This window comes from Melospiza georgiana, chromosome 1, assembly GCF_028018845.1.
Source record: "Melospiza georgiana isolate bMelGeo1 chromosome 1, bMelGeo1.pri, whole genome shotgun sequence".
Classification (NCBI taxonomy): domain Eukaryota; kingdom Metazoa; phylum Chordata; class Aves; order Passeriformes; family Passerellidae; genus Melospiza; species Melospiza georgiana.
Window position 1 is genome coordinate 84696864 of NC_080430.1, and position 24387 is coordinate 84721250.

The 24387-nt window shown below is 45.3% G+C and overlaps 1 protein-coding gene across 1 annotated transcript; it reads right to left on the reverse strand.

Moving 5' to 3' along the window:
* Positions 1-703: 703 nt before the first annotated feature.
* Positions 704-18696, reverse strand: UBE2QL1 (ubiquitin conjugating enzyme E2 Q family like 1). The gene is made up of 2 exons (XM_058019333.1): positions 17753-18696; positions 704-2034 (listed from the first exon to the last, which is right to left on the reverse strand). The coding sequence occupies exons 1-2, from the start codon at positions 18542-18544 to the stop codon at positions 1903-1905; spliced, it is 924 nt and encodes a 307-aa protein (XP_057875316.1). The 5' UTR covers positions 18545-18696; the 3' UTR covers positions 704-1902.
* Between the last annotated feature and the right edge of the window lie 5691 nt (positions 18697-24387).

The window sequence follows — 24387 nt, forward strand, 5'->3', positions numbered from 1 at the left end:
GGAAAAGTACATACGTACACTGTTTATAGCCTTGTCTCCAAGCATAAAGCAGAGCGAGATAAATGGCAGCAAGATCTGGGCAGATTTGTGGCACCAAGCATTTCTCTTTGTAGCTGAGTTAAGGCACACCACAAATGATCAGAGGAGAAAGAGAAGTGACTACTGATGGAGATCAGAAGTGCAAGAAACCAGGTTCTTGCAGTGCCCACAAAACTGAGTGGCTCTGACCTGCATATTCCTTTTGGTGAAGGCTTTGATAATTTTTCTCTCTATCTAGCTGACAAAGCTCAGCAGTCTCACTGAACAGCGTTTTTGCACCAGCACTGCAAGAATATCTGCTCTGCTGCTTCTTCTCTTGTGCTTAAACTCCATTGTACTCCTTTTGTTCTTCTGTGCTGCATGTGGTTTTAAATCAAACTCCAGACCCCCAAGCTCTCTGTACAGTCTCCAGTGTTGCTGTAACACAAACAGAAACTGGTCAACCATTTCGATTTGTTCTTCTGTTAGCCGTATAATGGAAAGTGCTTCCAAACACACACTGCCTTCCCCCTCCAAATCAGTCTTACAATCGATACTGTCCTACTTTCAATTAAAATACCACCACAACAGATACATCTGTATGGTGCTTAGAATCTCACAACAGAAAACCCATTACTTTGAATACAAAAGCTGGCCAAAATGATTGAATTCCTGAGGCAGCAGAAATGATACTGGTGATTTTATTCAGCACGTGTCCAATACGATTTTCCATTCGGAATCCACATTTTTTAATGCTTTTCTAGACCATTCTTAACATTACCTTCAGCTTTTATGGAGTCCCTTAGAAAGTTGTTTTTTTCAATTTGTTTACCAGAAAACTTAAATTTTAATGATTAAATAATAGGACATTTATATACATCAGTGGGTTTTCTTAGATACTGGGCTCTAAGTACATACAATGTCTATTGAGTAAAAATAAAAAAGAAAAATTCCAGTCATGCAAATCATCTTACAAACCATGTTCCATTTGACTCGAAAATTTTTACTCTGTACTGGCATATCATTTCAAAATTAAACAGATAAAATTTTAAGGTTGCTTTGTCCATTTCCACTCATTTGTTTTGCTGCTTTGAAGAGCTGACAGGCCACATGCTCCTGCAGAAGGTACTGCCAGGGTAATCATTTTTCTGCTACCACCAACCAACCCCTCTGAGCCCCGGTGTGGACGTGTTTTAAAAAACCACCTAACCTTCAGCTAACTGCACTGGTTTATTTCTGAACAGCACATCACAATATCAGCACAGAGAGCACATTGTAACCGGTTGGGTGATTCCACTTAATAATTTTTCAACACTAGGACCTTTCAGCATTTTAATTCTGGTTTCATTTATGAATTAAAGGTCATATATAGAGCACAAATGAGGTCTAAATTTAGTCACAGCAGACCACAGTTCCACATAAAGACAAATCTTCAAGTTATGTTGACCTGCTAGGAGACAAAGATAAACAGCACAGCAAACATGTACCTGCAATGCACTGCTTCCCTATTAAATATTAACTGTTTCATTTACATTTAAATGAACTGAGCAGTAATGGATAGACTTTCCAGTACTGCTGTTTGGTGCTGCTGTCATGGAAAGAAGCTGAAGACAATGTGGGCTGTATGGGGGCAAATGACGCAATCTCAGCATCCGCTCAAGTGACTTCAATGATGACCATTCTCCAGTCTTGAAATATAATCCTACACAGCATTTTTTTTTCTCTCCCTCTGTAAACACATCTGTTCATAAATAACTTAGATGTCTCCTTGACATTCATGGTATGTAACTGAAGCTGAAGTAGAAAAGGATGGGCGGTGTACAGCACTGAGGAGATGTCACAGTACTTTTGTTCAGCATTTTTGTCAAGTGCAGGTTGCTAACATCAGCCATCAGAGACAGGCGGGGTGACCCACCCATATTTTTCATGGGTCTTCACCAAACTCTTAAATGTTGCTTCAGCTTCCTTTCGACTGAACGACTTTTTTGATTTGCCAGCTTTTCTGCAGATACGGCCCTGCGCCAAACACAAAGAGAAAACCTTCATTAAAGACGTGAACACGCATCTGGAAACCACAGATAAACTTTTCAACTCGTCAGGACGGCAGGCATTCACTTACGGGCTCCAGCCAGCATGGTTCCCAAACACAAATGCATTATCAGAGATGATTTACAATGATGTTCAGTGAACGGGTAAAAAGGAGGGGGGAATAGAAAAAAAAAAAAAAAAGAAAGAAAGAAGGCATCTGCGGGGCTGTTCCTTCCCGGCGAGCCCCTGAGCTGGCACACTGCCCCGTGGCTGCTGCCGTGCCGTGCCTCGGGGCTCGCCTCCCTCCCCGCTGCTCCCGGGCATCCCCGGCATTCCGTGCTTGGCGTGAGACCCCTCCTGCCCAGCCCTCCTGGCAGACAGAGACCGCCTGGGCAGGGCTGCGCTCAGGGCTGCCCGTGCCTCGCCCCCCGCCAAAGGGACACCAGGATCACATCCTTCCCGCGGGACGCACTGCATCCCGCGGGACACACTCCATCCCGTGGGACACACTCCATCCCGTGGGACACACTCCATCCCATGGGACACACTCCATCCCCATGGGACACACTCCATCCCACGGGACACACTCCATCCCGCAGGACACACTCCATCCCATGGGACACACTCCATCCCGCAGGACACACTCCATCTGATGGGACACACTCCATCCCACGGGACACACTCCATCCCGCAGGACACACTCCATCCTGCAGGACACACTCCATCCCATGGGACACACTCCATCCCATGGGACACACTCCATCCTGCAGGACACACTCCATCCCATGGGACACACTCCATCCCATGGGACACACTCCATCCCATGGGACACACTCCATCCTGCTGGACACACACTCCATCCCTCTTCCTGCCACCTACCCACCCGTGAGACACGAACAGCTCTGCCCTTTCTAAAAGGAGTGCCTTAAACCACCTTGCTTCCATCTTAAATCCAAAGTTCTAATTTGTTTATTACCCTTCACGCCAAGTTTGGTAATGAATGAAAATACACCCATTTGCATATACTGCATTTTTATTACCCTGCTATTATTATATTACCTCTAACTGCACAGCTGTATGAAAATTCAAATCTTTGTTTGGCAGTAGAGACTTTTACTGAGTTATCAATATCTTACCTTATTTTTCACACTGGTCTGTGTCAATTACCAACCAACAGAGATAAAAGAAAGAATTATAGCTGCAGATTATTACCACTCTACAACAATGAATACCTTTAAAAATAATCAAAATAAAATAAATACCTTTAAAGTATTTATGCCTACTGGATTTGTTACAAATAGAAGTTAATTAAAGTCACTAGTCTAGTAATTTTAGTAATTGTTTGATAGATTGCACTGAAAGCCTTTTTAACAATAAATTGTTTCTGAAGAGCGGATATCATATTACAATGTTACAATTATTAAGAACCAAGTTAGTATGTTATCATTTTTTCTGTTCAACTTAGTATGTTCTCATTTTTTTCTGTTCTTTAGCTCAAAAAATAATCTTTTGCTTCCCTGATTTTACAGTCAGTTTGGAATTTAAACCAAAAATTGGCATTTGCAATAGCATGCAACAAATACTGAGAAAATAGTCAGGTATATTGAGGGCAGAAAAGAGAGGAAATGGGAAAAAAGAAAACAGAATCTGTCCGCAGAGTATCAAATTTGCTTTTACAGACTAAAATGAGTAAGCTTAGTCTGTAGTGTTGACAAATAATTTCTTTCTAGAAAGCAGTCACAATATTGCAGAGGCTCTTTTGTGTTCAGCACTGCTCCTGTTACAGCAAAACTATGGACACATGAAAGAAAAAGCTGTTTCCCGCTCCTGTTTTAACAAATAATTTTTCAGCGCAGTTTGAGCAGTCTCTCAGAGCACACCTTAACTAAAGATTACGAACACCCTCCAATTCACGCCTCCATTTACTCACAGTCAATTTATACCCATTTGTTTTTCCCCAGAACATCTGTTTTACCTGTCAATGCTTTTCCTCACCTTTCTCCCTGGCTGCCATTTACAGGCTAGAAATCTATTTCCTCTTTAAAAACCCCTTGGTAGACCAAACAGCAAGACACCTACATCTCCACACAAATTCAGCAATTAAGATGTCCCAAATAAGGATGATCTGAATGGTTCTCAATTGAGTCCTGATCATAAATTTTCTTAGAAAATCTCATTTTTAGTTGTGACAGATGGAATAATTAAATAAAGCTGGGTAACATATTTTAAAAATCCTATTCAATAATTATAATACATAATTATATCCTATATAACTATCAATCATAATTACTCTGCAGAAGTATTTTTGTTGTTACAAAACATTGTGAAATTTCTTCCTAATCTGAAGTTTTGTTGGAAGCACATGCAGAGAAACAGGAAAAGAAAAAACAAAATGCAACAGAAGATTAAACAGCACAGAAAATGCTATCCTCAAAATCTCACCGATGAAATACTTTTAAAAGTAAATATAAACTTACTCTGCTGATTCATTTCTGGATTAGATCCATTTGTCATCTCCTGTGTTTTGCACATAATTTTTTATCCTTTAAGGCTTTGATACCTTCCTGAATTATACGCCTAGCACCTAGGACAGTATGATTCACATCTTGCCCAGCTTTTACAAAGTATTAATGTTAAGCTGTACCTAGAAGTAGGACCTTTGCATTGTGAACAGCTCATGTTTGGTGTTGATTATGTACAGCTTTCAAAGCAGGAATGTAAGAATTCTCTGGTGTCGTAATGATGTGGTAAGGATCATCACATCATGCAAAATGTTACTGGAGCCATATCAGATGAAAGGAGCATCATTTAATGAGTTTATTCTGAAATCTTTCTGTTATTAATGCAAGGGATCATTAAATCCACTTTCACTTTGGTACCATATACAGGTTGTATGCAAACTGCACCATCAAAGGCCAGCTAATTCTACCCTGCTGCAGTCCATGTATTTCTATGCTTATACAGGAACTATGGGTGGCACGGTCAGCACTGTCTCTTATTAACCAATATCCTGTCAGCTGTTTATAATCTGGATAAAATTTAACCTTCTAAATGAAAGTTTCCCTATTTGGTGCCTCAAGTAAACCTGGGGTAAAAAGAAGTAAGGCTGGAATTTCAGCTGACCAACTTCAGATGTTTTCAAGCCTATACTTGGGTGGTATCTACTGTCTTTACTGATTTTTAGTTTTTTGCCATTCCCAAAAAACTCTTCCCAAATTTAAGTAAAAAATGTCATTTTGGATGCAATTATAGAAGAAAGTGTCAAATGTTTTACCAGATACTGCTACCAGCCCTGACTACAGTTTATTTTCAGGCTGCTACTTAAACAAGCAGCTCTGGGCAGCCTGTGAGCTGCTGCATTCTCTAAAGATGGCAGTGATGGTAAATACAGTATGTAAATATGTGCTGTCCACAGCTCTGTCAGGCACAACTGCATTTTGACCAATCCCCAAACCACATGTGCCACTACTGCCAGGGTAAGGAATACAGATCATTTGCATGGCTGACTTTTGGATGTGTCCGGCACCATGTCAAGGAAAGATATCAAACTGGTATCTATCTGAACAAGATCAAAACATTCCACAAGAGGTTAAAAACAACAGCAAAACCCCAAGGAGCCTTTCATAAAGATATCACTGTCGACTTCAGCTCTGAGAAGTTGCACCAGGAGCTTATTTAAATACTTGCAATACTTTCAGACACTCGCAGAGCGCCTTTCATAAAGGGATAACTGAAAACCTAATTAAAGAGTTGGAGAGAACGTTTCAGATTTTGCCATCTGCTGTGACTTCATGTACTTATCAAGATATAATTTTAACAAGCTAGAAACATATGAAAGGTGAAAGCAATGCCACAGCACCCAACTGGTTTTCATGCAGCCGTGCTGAGGCGCAGGGGACGTGTGCCGCGCTCAGCCTCCTCCCTCGCTCGCGCTCCTGCTGCGGCCAGCCTGCGTGGCACAGCGAGCAATTGCATGCCACTCACCCAGGCTTTGCCCAAACTAACGAGCCTGCACAAACAGCTGATGAGCATCCAGTCTAGAACCCTGATAATGGCAGGCAGAAAGACCTCCTGGAACATGATCTGCTGTGGGCAGCCTTCTCAGTGCCCTGGCCATACAGAGGGACCAACCACTCCCTCCTGCCATGCTCAGCAGAAGACCCACGGTGAATCTCATGTATGATTTGTCCCCATGTCCTGGTTTCAGTTGTAATAGAGTTCATTTTCTTTCTAGTAGAAGTGGTGGTTTGGATTCAGCATGAGAATGATGCTGATAACACGCTGATGTTTTAGTTGATGCTGAGCAATGCTCACACTAAGCCAAGGATTTTTCACAGTGCCTTGTGCTCTACCAGTGAGCAGGCACACAAGAAGCCAAGAGGGAACATGGCCAGGACAGCGAGCTGAACTGGCCAAAGGGACGTTCCACATCACAGAACATCATGCCCAGCATATTAACTGGGGAGAGTTGGCTGGGAGGGGCCAATCACTGCTTGGGGATGGGGCTGGGCATCTGTCAGTGGGTGTTGAGTAATGGTATTGTGCATCACTAGGTTTTCTTGTGGGTTTTTTGTCTGTCTTTAATTACAATTTTTTGTCATTATTATAATTATTAGTATTATATTTTACTTAGTTTCAATTATCAAACTCCTTATCTCACCCACAAGTTTTTACTCTTTTTTCTGATTCTCCTCCCCAGCCAGGGAGTGACTGTGTAGCATTTGGTTGGCATCAGAGGTTAAAACATGACACATTCACATCTACAGACCTCTGTGGGCAAATCTGGCAGCTTCTCTACTTCCAAGTGATGCCACAGTAGTCTCTGTGAACACATCTCCCCTTCATAATGCTCTGTGACACCGAAGCATATCCTGAAAAACATCCAACTCAGGAACTATTAGCTCTTTAAAATCTGTCAGTACCACTGTCAGCAATGTGCCATGTCAATTCTTCCCCAGCATCACCAGATCACAAAGTAGTCAAAGAGTTACATCCTGTACAGAAGCCAAATATGAAGCCAGAGACTCTCGAGCCCACTATGACCATATATTTACCCACAGCTGGTGGGTATGGTGCCATGAAAAGCAGTCTTGCCATTTCTTCTGGTCCTTCCAGAGTCAGGACAGCCTCAAGAGGATTTCTCTGGACAAAGAGAGTTCCCTCTCTTGTCAAATAAATGATAGTAGCTCCCAGATCCCAACCCAATGATTTTAGGGCAGAACCATGTGTGCTTCCACGTGTGTGCTGTTGGCACTCCCCAGAAGAATGGGACTATGTAAAAGAGGTTAGCCTTCCACAGGATCATGCAGTCACCAAAAGCACTGTTTGGAAGGGACCTGTGGTGGTCTCCAAGTCCAGCTTACACACTTGGAGCTGAACTGCTACACAGGCCAGCTGTGGCACTGCACAGCCAGGTCCTGAACCCTTCAAGGTTGTGCTCAGTCCACTCCTGATGCCACTCCCTGCTTTATTAGGTCACAAATTTTTAGAGATTTAGCGTACACAGCCATGAGCCCTTACAGGGCTGATGTTACTGTGGAAACAATGTAAGCTCCTGTGCTGTAGATCTCTGAGGTGTCACAGCAAACCTTCAGTCACATCCAGGTGTTTTGCCTTGACCAGCTAACAAAAAGCTGTGTAAATTTCCAGTAGTGCACAGCTAAGAGACTCAGAAGCAGGCAAACCTTCACGTTGTTAGCACAGTTCCTAACACAATCTCCTCAGCCCTGTGTACTCTCGTTAGTCCTGGCAATGCAAATAACTCCAGGTTGGTCTCCCAAGGGCAAATCACAGAAGCCTTCTGCACGTGGGGCTAACCTTGGCCCATCATGTAAGCCAGTATAAGGACACATGAATGGCTGCAGTTCTCTTTTCTGCCTCCATCTCTTAGCAGATCTCTACAGCAGGTTCTGCTAGGTAAATGTCAAGAGATGAAAAACAAGCAGAGAGAGAGAAGCACACAAAAGACTGCAGAGAGTCACTATGCCAGACATGGCATCTATGGCGATCCCTCCATGGACAGGAAGATGATCCACAACGACATGCCCATTTTCCATGTCTGTTCTGCCAGGTTTCTCCATGTATGACACAAAATCCATGGATTTCCTACATATTGAAGCATGCTATGAGTTTCCAGTATGTAACATGTTCCATAATGTGCCAGTGACTAATGGCTTTGGGCCCCAACTATTCTATGCAAACACACTCAAACATTTTCTGATAAGGAACAGAGGCACTCAGCGCTCAAGCCTGAACCAGGCTTATCCTAGAATATTTAAACAAGCTTTCAGAGGAAAATATTTCCACTGGCTTTAGAGACACATTCAAAAGCAGAGCGATGCTGAAGTGAGTACTGTCATGCTCTCAGTGCAGTGATTGCAATGTGTCACAACATCGCTCTTAGAGCGCAATATACACAGTCTCTCCCCCCAATTACATCGTTTATAATTTTTTTCCTTCATGTACTGATGAGGCACAGTTAATCATGTCTCAAAAACTGCACACAATTTATATTGCACTGTATATGTATTATTAGCTATAGCTAAAGTAAAGTGGTACAGAAAGTGATACAGACAAATACTCATAATGCTGCAGCATAAGTGAATTAAAACAAGGAGGTTTTCCTGCAAATGTGTAATATCCAAAGCAGTACTTCCATGCCTTTTTTGGTCTCCTTTTTAAGAATAATCCATAAGAGAAGTGAAAACATAGCAAGTTCTGGCTTTAAAGCATCCTATAAATTCTGCCTTCTGGGAGTATAACTGTTCTTTGTCCAGGAAAAAGAAATCTGAGTTGCAGCTGAGTAATTATTCATGCTCATTTGTCTGTGCCAGTAGCCTGGTGCCAGTAGCTCTTAATCGATACAAACGCTTACAGCCCCAATCTCTGTCTGACAGCCACAGAGCACTGTGCTGCTCTCCCTCGCTTCTCCCTGAGGCAGCACCGAGCGAGCTGGCAACTTGATTTCAGCACAGGTGAGGGTGTAGAAACTCCCTCCCTGCATTTTATAGGTGCTGGCAAAAGAATAAGAAAATTTGGGTGGCTGGCTGTATTATTGGTGACTCAAGCATCTCCAGGGCTGAAGGTATGACAACATGGTGGGCTTCTGTCAAAAGAGGCAGTCCCTGTTCCTGCCGCCAGAAGGGCACTTGCTAGTCTAGGTGACAGAGGGATGTTTTCTCTCCCATGTATTCTCAGTCTTTTGCTGAGCCCCCTGGGCTACCTGTACGTGGAATCAGGCACTGGCAGAGTTCCTGAGTCCAGGTGAGAAGGAACATGACAGCAACTCTGCACAAACCCACAGGTCCTCCACATCAGGAACCTGAAGCTACCCCAGTCAAACACAGTCACGGGTGTGAGCCCAACCAAAGCAAAGCCAACCCAACCATCCTCTGTGACAGGCTTTAAAGACAAAGACACCATGACAATGCCTATCTTCACCTTCCCCTAAGTTTTACAATGCTAAAACAAAAACAAAACAAAAAAAACAAGAGCAAAACAGTAGTAAAAAGCAGGTTGCCTCTGGGAACATCTGATAGAGTTAAACCCAAATTTAGTAAGATGAGAGTCACAAGTGGATGTGCTTTTCTACTGCTATTTATATGAATGTGCCAATCTCTTGACTGCAGTATGTTTCATACTGATGCACATGGACATCTACTCAGAGAGGCCTCTGAGTGCTTCAAGCACATATCCTCAAATGACCTGTGGGTCATTTATAAGTTTGCCTGTACTTTGCATGTGGGAAAGAAGAATATAGTGAAGTTAAACAGCTGCACCTGAAGTCAGTGGCAAAACCTGGAAGGTAAACTCAGATCACCTTTTCTCAGGCTAAGTGCTCCAACCTCCTCCCACAAATAATTATAGAACACTTTAATGCCAGGTATATTTTAATGGAAATCATACTACTAAATTCACAGAAAATTTAATATTTTTAGAAATTATTAGAAAATTTGAAAAACTAATAATATCAATTTCTTCTGTTTAATGATGCTTTGTTTTTTTCATGGACATGTATTATGGAAATGAGTCCTTCTTACTGCAGCTGGGGGCTTGTTACCCTTTGTAGCACGAGCCTAGAAACAGGAGAAATACCAAGTCATTCCACAGCTCATAAAGCCTGACTATGACAAGCATCTGAGCTCCGGGCCATTTCATAACACAGGCTTATGTCTTCCTTCCTCGGGTTTATTTTCATTCATCTTTCAATGCAGGTTTGGGATTATAGCTGACTTGTAACTCTATCAAGGAGTCACTGCAGAAGTTCCATGGCTTTTGGAGAGCCTGTGCAGCAAAGGCTTAAATCAATGAGAATCATTGATTTTAACAAAGCAAACGCACAAGATTGTGAAGCAGATAAAAAGACATTTTCCAAGGACAGACTCTGCACGTGCACGAGGCAGGCACGCACCTGCCACGTGGACATGCCTGATGTATCCTTCCTCAGTGTGACTTTGAACGGGAATAGGGTGAATCAGACTGGCACCTTGATCCTGTTTCAGAAGAGGAATCACCTGAACATCTGAAGTGTGATGCCCACTTACCTGTTCTGTGCACACTGGCAAGGACCACAAATTGACTTTTATCAAAGCACACCTACGCTTCTCCCTAGCTCAGGCACTTTCCCCAGTGCAGTGCTCATTTCACTGCCAGCTAGGTTAGGTAACAGTATCACATCCTTCCTGTAAAGCTTGTCCTGAGACTTCCAGGACCTACTCAGTTACTGCTGTTTCCAGATGGAGTTAAAGGCCAATACTGTGTAATGCTCAGCAGCCTCCAGAAATTACTTGTGGAGTGCAACACAGACCAGACCCCGCACTTTCAAAAAATACAATGATATCCATGAGAAACCTGCTATTCCATTTACAAGTGCAACAACTGGATCCTGTGCACCTTACAATTAAGACACATTTTGAGCCATTCAGCCAGCATAACTACCACAGGATCTGAGGTTCTCCCTGTTCAATGCAGAGGAATTGCACCCAGCAATCCTCCCACCACCCATCTCCCTTTGCACTGAAAGTCAGCATTACCTTTTTTGGCATTCACAGGGGAAAACTGGAAACTGCATGTGAAGGACTGAATACGTCAAGGAAAAGAAGAGCCCTTCCCTGACTCTCTCACCAGCCCCAAGGAGCTGAGACTGGAAAAAGAAACGCAGTAAATATTATGTTACTTAACCACCATCCCACTTTGTGAGAGCAGATGCCCACAGGGGGACATGGCACGGATCATGCCAGGCCTGGCAATCAGACTCCCAGCATATAAGGAGCTGAATTACTGTGGAGTTACAAATCTTCAATCTGGAAGTGTCCGGTCATGCATGGAAATCCCTGGGCATTGTGTGGATGCTAGGAAAACTGCATATTTTCAAGGCTAGCCTGTAAAAGGAAGAGTAAATCTTCCTCACAATAGAAAGTGGGTTATTTAGGTTACTCCTTCAGGACATCACCCTTCGTGACTAGGCTTTCTGCATTTGAAAAAACACAATTTTCAGTGAAGTATCTGACAAAGCACCCCAATGCTACATGGTTCTCTCTGCCTGAACACTCACCCTGAAGAAAATGAGCACTTCTTATATAATTCAGGGAAGAAGACTCTTGCTCTTTTCAGCAAATTCAATTTTCTCACAAAATCCAAAGCCACAATTCTTTCCAATTTTTATTTAGGAGACCAGCTAAGTAATGCCAAGAAGAATAAAAGCGTGTTTTAAAATTAGTAATTTGGCTTAATTTAGGGATTTCGTTTATTTGATAACTATTTTAACAGTAATAGGGATAGTTGAAAGTATTTTAAAATTTTCATTTTTATGCTTTGAAGGAGAAAAATGGAGATTATGTTCCCTCTGCTTTTGAAAAGAATTAAATCAACCTCCTATTTCAATGAGTTGGAATCCCTGTGTCTTCATTCCTCTCAGCAGAATATATTTGCATAATAATAGCGGATGGTCAGAACACCAATATATCAGAGTACACATGAACAATTATTTTTTCCAGCCCATTAATCAGGCCCAGCATCTCAATACATATGCTCCACTTAAACTTCAGCTTCCAATCCTATGTTTCTCAAATGAAACGAAGGAGACATCTTAGAAGGCAAGTAGATCTGATTTTCCTCTGCAGACAAACAATATTCTGTCATCTCTTTGGCCCAGCATTTATACCTTTTTATGGGAGACAAGTCGCCTAACACAGTCTTGGTCTCCTCTGTCATCCTTGTATATGAGTCGATGTTTTTCACCCCTAGACCTAAAGCAACATTCCCCCTCTTGAGGATAGCCATAATCACTTGCTCAGGCAACTAATCAAAAGCAAAAAAAGTAAAACAATTCAATTTTTTAAGGGTCTAATAGGATACAATGGCTCCAAATAATTCAGAGACCACTGTGCTCTCTGTACATTTCTGCAGCCTTTGAGATTAGCTGATTTATTCATGGCTACACTCCTCAAACCCAGCATCTGGAGTATGAAAACCCATGGATCTGCAATTAATTTCTGCTATACATATTTGAAAGACCTGGAGTCTGCTGACCTCCTGGACACTGTGCAAGTCCCATCTGCTATCTGCTCACTCACACTTTTGTTTGAAAGGATGAAGAGGGAGTAATTTAGACTATGATTAACAGCTACCTTCTGTAGCTGTTTGTCATAAAACAAGCCCATTTCTGCTGTTTCAGTCTGGTAAAACTCAGCTGAGATATTCGAATCTTTAAAATGGAAAGATAAATCCTTTCAATAGTCATACGAGGCACACAGCATTTGAAGCAAATGAACAGGGCCCCACTGAGGTATTTCTAATGCTGCAATGTGAGGGATCAAAGACATCAACAACTTTTATTTGAATTCAGGAACTTTTCTGATTCAAAATTAAAGCTTAACTATAAACTATATTTTGATTTTAATCTAAATTATTATATAAAAGCCCACAAAAGCAACAATACTCACAATTAGGGGTATCCTGCTCCTATTGTACTATGTCCTGGCAAAATTTCTATGTTTCTTCCATTCCCTGCAAGAATCCTGGAAAATTTGTTATGTTTCTCCTATTCACAGGAAGAACAAGGGAGTACTTCCCTAAGACTTTTTTCCATGACAATCTGCAGAGCTGACAGTTACCTAACAGCTGCCTTTGTCTGGCAGTCCAGTCCCCAGCCTCTGTGGACAGAAAAAGGGACTTGTAAAAAAGAGGACAAGGCATCAGCTGGTCGGCACTACTGCAAGCTTACATCTGAAGTCCCCAAGACATCAGGGGCAGCTCTGTTTGTTGCTCTCAAAAAAAGAAAAAAACCAAAACCCTGATGCATTACTTGGACACTGGTGTATATAGCTTTGTCCTCTTTTAAGCATCCACCAAACCATTCTGTCCAGTGGGAAACAACATATCTATTAGAAGACACAAAACCCTCTCTTACTTTTGGACAAAGTTGGTTCCTTTTCCTTTGGGACCACATCATCTACCATGTTTTCAAAGGAGAGAGATGACTCCTCCCTGAAACGTGGGCATTGGTCTCACCTGTGTGCATTGTCACTCAAGGAGAGCCATGATGAACCTCCTGCTGTGACCCAATTCCTTCCTTCCTTCCTTCCTTCCTTCCTTCCTTCCTTCCTTCCTTCCTTCCTTCCTTCCTTCCTTCCTTCCTTCCTTCCTTCCTTCCTTCCTTCCTTCCTTCCTTCCTTCCTTCCTTCCTTCCCTTCCTTCCTTCCTTCCTTCCCTTCCCTCCTATCATTATTGATATTATCGTGACAATGACACCATTATCTGGAAGTGGAGAGCAACTGACTAATTGTTAAACCTCTCTCTCAAATTACCAATAAATCATTTTAAAGGGCCAAGAAGGAGTAACACTCCATGGCCCACCTGCATGGCCTGGATAGGCACAGAGAGCCAGGCAAGGGAAACTCTGCCTAGACAGACAGGTCGAACAGTTGCCTCCAGGATGATAAACAACTGGTATTTAAATTATTTCACTAGCATCACCCCACCTCCCTGGCTGGCACCCCAGCTCCACAGCAGCTCACAGCGACTGTTTCGCTGGTTCAGCAGGGCCAAGCTCTTGCCTGTGATGACAGGAGCCAGCGAGCAGCTGACTGTGCAGGAAGCAAGTACAAAGTCATCCCTGTAAGAGCAAGGCTACAGTTGAGTTAAGGACAACACCAAGTTTTTTAAAATAGGATTCTGGATCCCAGACAGATAAACAGTCCTTGGCCTTTGATGTACTGAGAATTCCCCTCAAGATACTGACTAGAGCTGTGTGAATAATTGATTTTCTCAGCTGAATAGCTGAAGCAACCAACCAAACAAACCCCAACTTGTTTGTTAATTAACATTTTTTCCTTGAAAACTGAGGGGGGAAAAAAAAGTTAAATTTGGGGCTGTTTAATTGTTATATTCAAACAAAAGTCACCTCTCTTTCACTTTGAACATTTTTATTTACAGACAAAAAAATCTAAAAATACAATGCTAGATTCATGATGGCATTCCATAAGGTAGGGCATCTCTCAAGCAAGGTCACCTGACACATATGGTTCCTGCTTGGTGAAATCTAGAGAAACAGCCACCCTGCTTTAAAATACAAATCCTGTGAGGTATGCCCAGGCCTGGGAACTTGGACACAGGTTTAGCCACTTACAAGTGCAATGCTGAAAAGTAACAGAAAAGTGCTTAATTTCTCTGTTACATATTTTAGTTTCTATTCAGAGACAACTCCTGAGTGACATCTCATGAGATGTCAGAATGACTTATCTCAATTTCTCTTCTACTCTGTGAAAAAGTCTGTGAAATCCATGAAAAAACTTTTGAGTTTGTCAAGAATCTTAACTGTCTGAAAATGTATTTTCAATGTTACTTTTATCTGCTTTTGGATTGCTCTGTCAAAAAAACAGAAGGTCATACATGCTCACAGCTACTACTAGCTCTACCAAGAGACCAAGAAATGCTGTTTCTCCTTGAAGAACCAACAGTGCCACAGCTGGCTCAGAAAAGTGGGACTGACGAGAAATGTCCAACAAAATGAGCCACCTTGGTTGGATCCCCTGGACTGCCCCAAGGAGGAAGGTGTACCAGCAGAACACTCAGCCCTGCCCACTCACACTGGCACCTGTGCCAGCCAGGCGCACTTGTGGATGCGTCACAGGCTGGAGGATTCATGGTGATTTCATGCTAAATCATTGCTGGGAACCAGTGACATTTCTCTGGAAGGTCCCTTTGACTCACTGGTGGCAGCAGTGCCCCATCTTCCCCCTCAGCCCGATGGCTGCTGCCATTTGCTCAGGCAGGTTCATTCTGAGGCGACGGAGAACGGCCCTCACCCTTCCAGCCTTGCTGATGAACTGCATCTTGAATATTTCATGCTATTGCAGGTTGCAGGCAGCTTACAGAAATTACACAATTAACCTGGTGACAGCCACAGCTATTTGTTTGGGATGGCTCCTTGCAGGCACCAAGACTGCCCACGGCACGGCAGGAGTCACCCAAAGCCGGGCACACAGCGCTGGGGAATGCAGCACCTCAGCCCTACATGCTCCGTCGGCTCCATCTTTATTTTTAAAAACTAACTGGTCTAAAGTGGATCACCTGTAAAATGAAACAGGGACAGGGGAGCGCCAGCCGTATTTTGAGCCCTATTATGCAATGGAGTGGGGATTACATAACGAGGGGAGTGCAATTACAGAAACGTGGCTCTCATGACACAGAGCCCAGCTACGGTGACAGGCCGGCAAACCCATCGCAGGCAACATCTCTCTAACCCAGAAAATAAATGTATTGACTGTACTGCCTAATAACCTTTCCACTTGGATTGAACAATCTGAGAGGTTGACACGTGCCATGTTATATCAATTTAACCACTAAGTTACTGTCAGCAGTTTATTTCTGCCTTTTTTTTTTTTAAATCCCAGTTCTCCTTCTGTCATAATTGACTTTGCAAACTTCTGGAAGAATGTTATTGAAACTCTTGCTTTTTAAATGTGTTTGTTAATGATGCACACATAAACATTCTGTGGTAATAAAAAAATCTGGAAATCTTTTTAGTGATTTAGGGAAGAAAATTGTCAGATTATATAGCTGAGAATTTATTACTAATAAAACAATACAGCACTTCTCTTCACTGAGCCATTTTATGATCCCAGTAAATATTCATTGAACCCCTTTAACATTCAACACCTCAGGAAGAGGCTGAATTGTTACAAAATGAGAGAATTTAGCATTGTCCTTCTAAATTATTGTGACAAATAACAAGAACTATGACCTCTCTAAAAAGTGACAGGTTAACGAACAGTGTAATGCAGTAAGAGCAGCTACAGAATTTCAACCTACCTCAGCCTCTGTGTTAATTAAAACTTTTTTTTTCTTCTTGGTAGATTTTTTTTATATCCCAAGGTGACCTAGGAAACTTGACCTATTGAAATGAAGTGCAGAGAAAAATACTATCTGATTCAAAAAACAGGAGCAGTAGGTGCAAACCAAATAGGTTAAAGGGAGGACATGTCACTTACAAAAGAGCCTGTTGAAAAATCAAAATTAATTTCAGTCTTAAGAAGAAACAAACCTTTACTTCTGCTCAGGCAAGCAGTTCTACAGAAGCAACAGGAGTAACCTCATTTTTAAGCAAATAAAAAGTATGTTATTATTTATTCTTTCCCCACCTCCTTGCCAAGATAAAAATTTAAGTTACTTAGCATAATTTGCTGACAGACAGGGAGCTGTGCAGGTCCTCCGAGTTCAAGGGCATTCACGAACAGGAAAACCACCCTGTCACAGCCATGTGTGCACTGCCCACTATAATACAAAGGGTAATATAAAGCATAAAGAACTACTGCCCACCAGCAATATTCGCCCATTTATTAAAAACGGCTTATGAAATACTTCTCTTGTACGGGTATTCTGCAGGAGAAAAAGGGGGGAAAAAGCAGCATAAAATGCAGCGATTCAGGTCAGACGAGATGCTCTGCCGGAAGAACCGATCACCTCCTTGGAAGAGGAGAGCTGGCAGGAATCATCTGACTGCTGCAGCTACAGACAGCACCCAGCCCAAATTACTTGTTCCTTTCGGGCCGGACGATTTGTACAAACCTGTACAAGTTTGCCAGCAGCTCGGGCACGACTCCTGCCGTGACCCGGCGGCACACTCAGCGCAGTGTGCGAAGACCCAAGGCCGGGGTGGCCCCCGTCCCCGGAGGGATGCTGTGCGGGACAGCACAGACAGACGCTGTGCAGGACAGCACAGACAAAGACCCGGGGGCAGCAGCTCCAGCGTCGCGCCCTCCGCCAGCGGCAGCACTGCACGCAAGGGACCAGCGAGCATGGCCGACTGCTTGGTGAAGGGCAGGAGGCACCAATCCCAAACCCCGCTGGAGCCCGGAGAGCCCCCTTTTGCTGTGAGGTGCCCATCAGGGGTAACGAGCACGATATCTTGGTGTGCCGCAGGCGGCAGAGCCAGGCACGGGGACAAAAGCCGGGCGGGAGGACACGATGGATGCATGTGCTCCTCGTCCCTCCAAGCTGCCCCGCACCTCTGCCGCACCTGCCGGAGAAGGGACCCCGGAGGCAAACACATGTGTCCCTGCCTTCACCCACCGGTGACACCAGGTACTCGGGGAGGAGCGGGCCCGGTGGCTGGGCAAACCCTTTGGGGTTCCCACCCGAATCCCGCTCAGCCCGCACCCCGAGCGATGGATGCGTGCGCTCCTCGCCGAGCAGGGAGCCCTACCTGCCCCTTGACCAGGCTGGCGGCGAACTGCCTCATGACGGCCTCCACGGTGTAGGCGCTGGACCAGCCGCGGGGGGTGAGCAGCTCCATGCAGATGGCCCCACCATCCAGGACGTAGCCGTTCTCCAGGCGGGGGCTAAGCACCCTCATGAAGGGCGGCGAGAAGGGGAAGTTGTCGGGGAAGGTGAGGTTGAGCAGGATGTACTCCGTGTTGGTCTCCTTCATGTCCTGCCACAGCACCGAGTCCTTGTCCACCTGGTGCAGCTTCACGTTCCAGTCGAAGAGGCTCTCGTCCACCAACTCCACCGAGATGAAGCGGTCGCTGAGCCGCGCGATGTCCTGCAGCTCCTTCATCAGCCGCCGGGTCCGCACCTGCGTGCAGTGCTGCTGCCGGCCCGCGGGCACCAGCGCCGCCGGCCCCGACCCGCACCCGGGGCCGGAGCCGGGGCCGGGCCGCTGCGCCGCCTCCTTGCCGGCGCCGGGCTCCCTGCCCGGCTCCCGCGGCTTCTCCCGGCCGACTCCCGAGCGCGCCTGCTGCGGGGGCTGCTTGGCCGGCTCCGGCGCCTTCTTGTTCTTGTGGCCGCCGGGGCTGCCCTCGCTGCTGCTGCTGCTGCAGCCGCCCCCGGGGGGGCCCTGCGGCTGCGGCTTGTTGCTGCTGTTCTTCTGGTTGCCTCTGCCGCGGAGCGAGGAGCCCTGCTGGCTGCTGCTGCTGCGGTGGTGGTGGTGCTTGGGGTCCTCGGTGTCCCGGCTGTGCAGCCGGATCAGCCCGATTTTCCGCAGCAGAGTGGCCATGTTGTGCGCGGCTCTGCGATCCCCGCCGCCTCTGAGCACCGGCGGGGCTCTAGTGTGGTTGTTATCAATTTAAAGCCCGGCTCGGCGGGTGCGCTGTTAGCGGGCGGGCGGCGAAGCGCCTCTCCGCCGGTCCGGGGCGCGGAGAGGCGGCGGTGCCGCCGCGGTGCCGGAGGATGTGCGGCCGCCGCTCAAACGCCTCCCCTACCTAGAGCTGCGGCGGGGAGCATTGCCGCAGCGGGGCTGCTCCCGCGGACATCACGGCCCCGCCGCCGTGGCCATGATCCCGTGAAAAGGAAGGAGGAGGAGGGTGGTGGTGGTGGTGGGGGGGAAAGGTAGGAAGGGAAAAAAAAAAAAATCCCCCAGCCTCCCGCACGGGAGAGCCCCCTCCCTCCCCCCGCACAGCGGCGGCGAAACCGCCTGCGCTGCAGATGGCTTCCCCGGCACCTTCGGATCGCGCTCGGCCGAGCCAATCCCCGGCGGCTCCCGGCGGGCCGGGCCCCGCGCCGCTCCGGGCGCCTCCCCCCGAGGCGGGCGGGGGGGTCGGAGCCCGCCCGCGCAGCCCCCGCCGTGCCCGCGCCGGCCCGCGGCGCGCTCGGCCCTTTGTTCGGGAGGGAGAGGGGCCGCCCGCCCGGGCAGCGCCGCACGGCCCCGCCGCGCCCCCCGCCCGCCTGGCGGCACCGCCGCTGCGGGGCTCGGCGGGGCGGCGGCCGGCGGGCAGCGCGGGGACCGACCCCGACCCGCTCCGCCCCGCGCTGCGGCAGCGGCCCCGCCGGCCGGGCGGGCCGGGGGCGGGCACGGCGGGGAGGGGCGCCGGGACAGAGCCGCGGCTGCGGGGGCAGGTGTTGCACACTTACGTGTGTGTGTGTGTGTGTGTGTGTGTGTGTGTGTGTGTGTGTGTGTGTGTGTGTCGGCGCCCACAGGGCCGGGAAGCGACACCGCGGCAGCTCCGCGCACGTGTGTGCGCACGGACAGAGCCCTCAGCTACCGCAGGGACACAGCGGCTCGGTGGTCATGTGTAAGGACACAGGCATGGACCATGGCATGGACCATGGCATATAAGTGCGTGTGCGTATATAGTTACACCTACCTGCCTGAACACGTATAATCACATATGTAATGTCTAAAAATCGATATATAAACATGATTAAAAACACTTGTACGTGCATAACGTGTATATACGTGTACATGTGTGTGTGTGCGCACACGTATTTTGGTATTTGTTGTGTTGGGAATGATGGGACAATCTTGCTTTCTTCAGTACAGTGGATATACATATCCCATATCCCATCCCTCCCCTTCAGACCAAGTAGGCCTGTCCTCCTGGGACTCTGTGTAACACAGGAAGGAGCAGCTGGTTCCCAAAATCTCTGTTACCATCATCTTCTTTACCTTCAGAGACTGAAAAAGCAAAAAAATTACAATAAATGCTTTGAATTGAAAAATAGTGAAGGCAGGGCCCAAAGTGTGATTACATCAGTTGTGCGGAGGATGTAAAGCAATAAGCAGTGTGTGCACATAGCAGCATTATATTCCATAACGCATTTCCCAGTGGAGGATCTGGAGGTGGATCTCCTCTTGCTCCCTGAAGGCTCCATAGAGCAATGTCAGGAGACACTGGCAGAGTTGACCTGTGTGTGATAGCCAGTGATTCTCCATCAGCCTGCTTTGAGCAGAGAGAAGATGAAGGGCTGTAAGATGTCAGTGATGTCCTGGGAGGCCCAGGTGCCACACCACTGTCCTTTTTTGCTCCTGCCCCCTGTCCTGTTGACCTTGCCAACCCAACAGTGTGATAACCCTTTGAGTTGCTCTGATCTTTTCCCGTGTGCAGATATCCAGCTGGGTCTGTTGCAGGAGAGATGTTTGCTAAATCCCTACCCCTGAGATCTGTATTGGGAAGTACTGCTGACAGAGTGTTTCCCTGGAGGTCAGACATCCAGGCGAATGTGAAGTGGGTGGAGGCTGAAGTGTCAAAGATTGTTCTGTTCAACCCATATTAATCTCCTACCTCCTGTATTTGCCTGAGCAGTTGAAGAACCTCCAGTTTATAGGTTATAGGAAGCTGTGTCCAAGCCTTCCCTTAGTAGCTTTCTGGTGTGGCAGAAATGCCACTCCCCTGAACTATTGATGACCCATCTATGGAGCTGGGAAATTTCTGAAATGCAGACAAACTGCACCCAGACATCTCCTGGTGTGTGACGCTTCCAGGAAACAAAGTAATCTGTGCTACATCAGGAAAGTGACTCCAGCAGGACTTGCAGGGGGAGAAGCTAAGGCAGACATGGAAAATTCTTATCAGCATATGGAGCAGGGCAGTGAGAAACCTGATGGGACAGCTTGGAAGACTGTTCCTGCACTGGTGCCAAAACTGGCAGTCAGAGAATCTTCACCTGCAGCTTCAAACCCCACAGGCAGTCAGGTGGAACAAGGTGCTCAGCGGTCACCTCTGGATGAATACCTAGGGCTAGGCAGGGTGGTGCAGCACAGACACGGAACTGAAGCACGCTGCCAGCCAGCAATGGGAGCCTTTGTGTTGGCTACATTAATGTTTTACTGAAAAGCAACTGCAAGGTCTCTGCATGGTGTTCCAGGTGGCAGCAGGAGCTGTGATCATTAATTTAACATTACGGAAGTTATTTACCTGTCTTACATAACTGAGGTATTTACCTAGTGGTGAAGCCAAAAGAAAAGAGCAAGGTCTCTGCAAAGGTGTGCCAGAGGCAAGCATCCCCTCTGTGGCCTTCCACCAGTTCTCTGGAATGGTAGAAGATTAATGAAGAAGTGATGAGCAAGTTTCAGCAATGAGGAAGGTGTAATAGGTGTGCCTGGACAAACAGGGTTCTGCTGCCACAGGGAGCTGCTCTGGTAGTGCTGAAAGTAGTGAAATTCATCACAGTCTGTGCCCATACTGTCTGCAGGGCCAAAAAGCTGAAGTGATGGAGCGAACTCTTCCTTTTCACACCCAGGCTTCCTCAGCAAGCAAGTCCAGTATGGACTCTGAATGCCTTAAAGTCAAGTCTGTTGTAATAAATCAGATGAGACTCCATTTTCTTCATGCAGAAAAAAGCCGAATCCTTATTGTATGGGTCATATTTCATAAGATTATCACAAGGCACTGTGTCAGATCTAACTGGTTAACAATACTTTCACATTGGTTGGTACATGACATTTTGTACATCTATAGTTTACATACTTTTTCTACTGATTCTCCTGGGACAGATCTTATTGTTTATATGGGTGCACTTGTTTTTCACCCAAGGAACAGACTGTCATGTTAACGAATTCTCATTGCAAGATTGTTTTTGCATGGCAACTTGCAAAGTACTTAGCTCCACTTAGAAGAAGTGGCAGACCTTAGAATAGTGGCAGCTATTAATTTAGCAGAGCAGGCCTGATTTTATGAGGCCTTTCTTTTATAATTTCTCTACCTGTCTGTGACAAAGTCTTGAGGGAAAACAGGTAGTAAAATCTCTTGCAGGGGAGACTTCCCCTGTATCTAGACTGTCCTTATCCACATATTCCCTGAATGACAAAAAAAACCAGATCAAATTTGGTCCATGATCTCTCTTTACACATTCCTAATGAATTTCTGTTCCTTAGTATCTTAAATTCTAGAAATATATCTATTAACTTTGTTCATTATTATACCTTCTCACCAGTTTGCCAAGGGCAGGAGTCAAACTGAACTCACCTGCCATCTCCCAGACAAGGCTCTCCTGTCCCTGTCTTGGAGCAGGACTGGTTGATCCACTCACAGTGCAAAGACATCCTAGACTGATGCAATGACTTTCAAATCAGAGAGGCATCTGGGTACGCAAAACAGACTGAACTCTGGGAGATATTTCTTCTATATATTCAGCTGGAGAGCTGCTTTCAGGCTTAGCCATTTTTTTAGTGGCACAGGACAGCATTCCAAGCTCAGGTCTGGCAGCAGCCCTCAGTTCCATGCAGAGCAGGGTGCAGCTGATGAAGGGCATCTCAGATTCTTCTTGTGGTGGAGAAGTATCTGCTGCTAGCTGGAGAGCTGGAAATTGAACTCCCATTCCAGTACCAGTTTGATATTGGGGCTGGAAGGAAGGTTTTTGTTTGTTTGTTTGGGTTTGTTGGTGTTTTGTTTTTGTTTTGTAGTAGGATAATATTGGCCAGTGGTTTTCTTTTTTAGCTGAGTTTGCAAAAAACGAGTTACCTGTGGTTCAGCAAAAAGTTCATATGTATATTGTTTACTTCCATTTAAATGCAGCAGAATTTTAATGCCAAGTGATAGAAAATGTTAAATTGAACAAGGGCACAGAAGCATTTCTAGAATGATTAGTGGAACAAAAGTCCTATCTTTGTAGGAAAATTAAAAGACTTTTTTCTTGTTTAGTATAGCTCAGCTAAGACTGAATAGGGCTGTGATAACACTTAATAAATATGTTTGAGAAGTAAATGTCAGAGAGGGATATTGACTTCATCACATGATCAAATGGCAGTACATTGAATAATCCTGAATACATCTGCACTGGAAATCCAAAGGCTTCCAGATATGATGAAGGAAGCATTTGAATACTCTCCTGAGCACTGGAAGGAGTAACTTGCAGTCTTGTAGCAAGGAGCCTGAGAAGTTTATGGGCATAATTGTACAACACAATAGAATAGGAAAATGCCTGAAGAGAGAAAATTAGGCTTATATTATGAGTCCCTGGGCATCTGGTGTGTCAGTATCCCCAAGTGTGTGAGAAAATAGATTAGATCACTGTCAATTTGCATTATAATAATTCCATGCCTCAGGGCTTCCACTGGAGTTGGGAAAGATTTTATTTTATTCTTCCTGATGCATGATTTGTCCTCTACTGCTCTTTTTTTTGCCTTCCTCTGCAGGTCTGAAGATAAATTGTTAGAGGCGGCATTAGAATCTTGGGGTTCAATTATCCTGCTGGTATACTCAGGATTAGGTCAGCCTCTAGGCCTGGAATTCTTTTGAAGGAGTTATTGACCTAGGTTGGCTTGGTAGGCTCCATTGATTTAATTTACAGCATGGGACACACCCTCCTTCCTAGAATCAAATGGACTTATGTTTAGCTAATTGTTTACCAACTTTGAAACACACACATTTTCAGCAGGCAAGCTATTTATTAATCTCTCCCTCTTTTGCCTGAATTGTCCTGATGCTTACTAGGATCTCACTGGGCACCTTTGACTGTTCATTTTCTGTTTGCCTCCTTTCATCCTCCAAAGTCACAACACCATTTATTTTTAGAAGGATATTCAGAAGAAAGGCATTTTCAGCAACAAACAGCAAGAATTAAGAAAGGCATAAAATTGTTCACTCCTGAAATATTAAAACTTATAAAGATATATGTGTGATTCCTATGTTCCTGTTAACATGTCCTTTGAAATTACCTTCTCCTTGGTGTTGGAAGTCCATCTGGCAATGCTAATCTCTTTTACTGACTTAGGTAAACAACAGTCTTGAGGTGACCTCTACTCAGCAGACAAGATAAGCCCAGCTAAATGCAAAGGATACCTGGGTAAATGAATAGCCCTTGTAGCACAGTGATAGCTTTTGAGAATGAGTGAAGTAAACAATATCCATGGAGAATATGGTTGGCTGTCTGATTTTTAAGTCTACATAGCTCTGGAAATGCTCAGAAGAAGCTTTTTATGTGCAGGGTGTTCATGTCCATGTATTACTGCTTACTGACTAAAATACATTTGCATCCGGCAGTTCTGAATCACAGAACTCTGTGTCAGAGGTGACCTTCTCACATACACACACAAGTATTTTTAAATTCTTGCACTCATACACAAATTCAAGATGTGGCCAGTACAGGGCAGAAGTCATTTACAGATTTCTCCCCAAATAA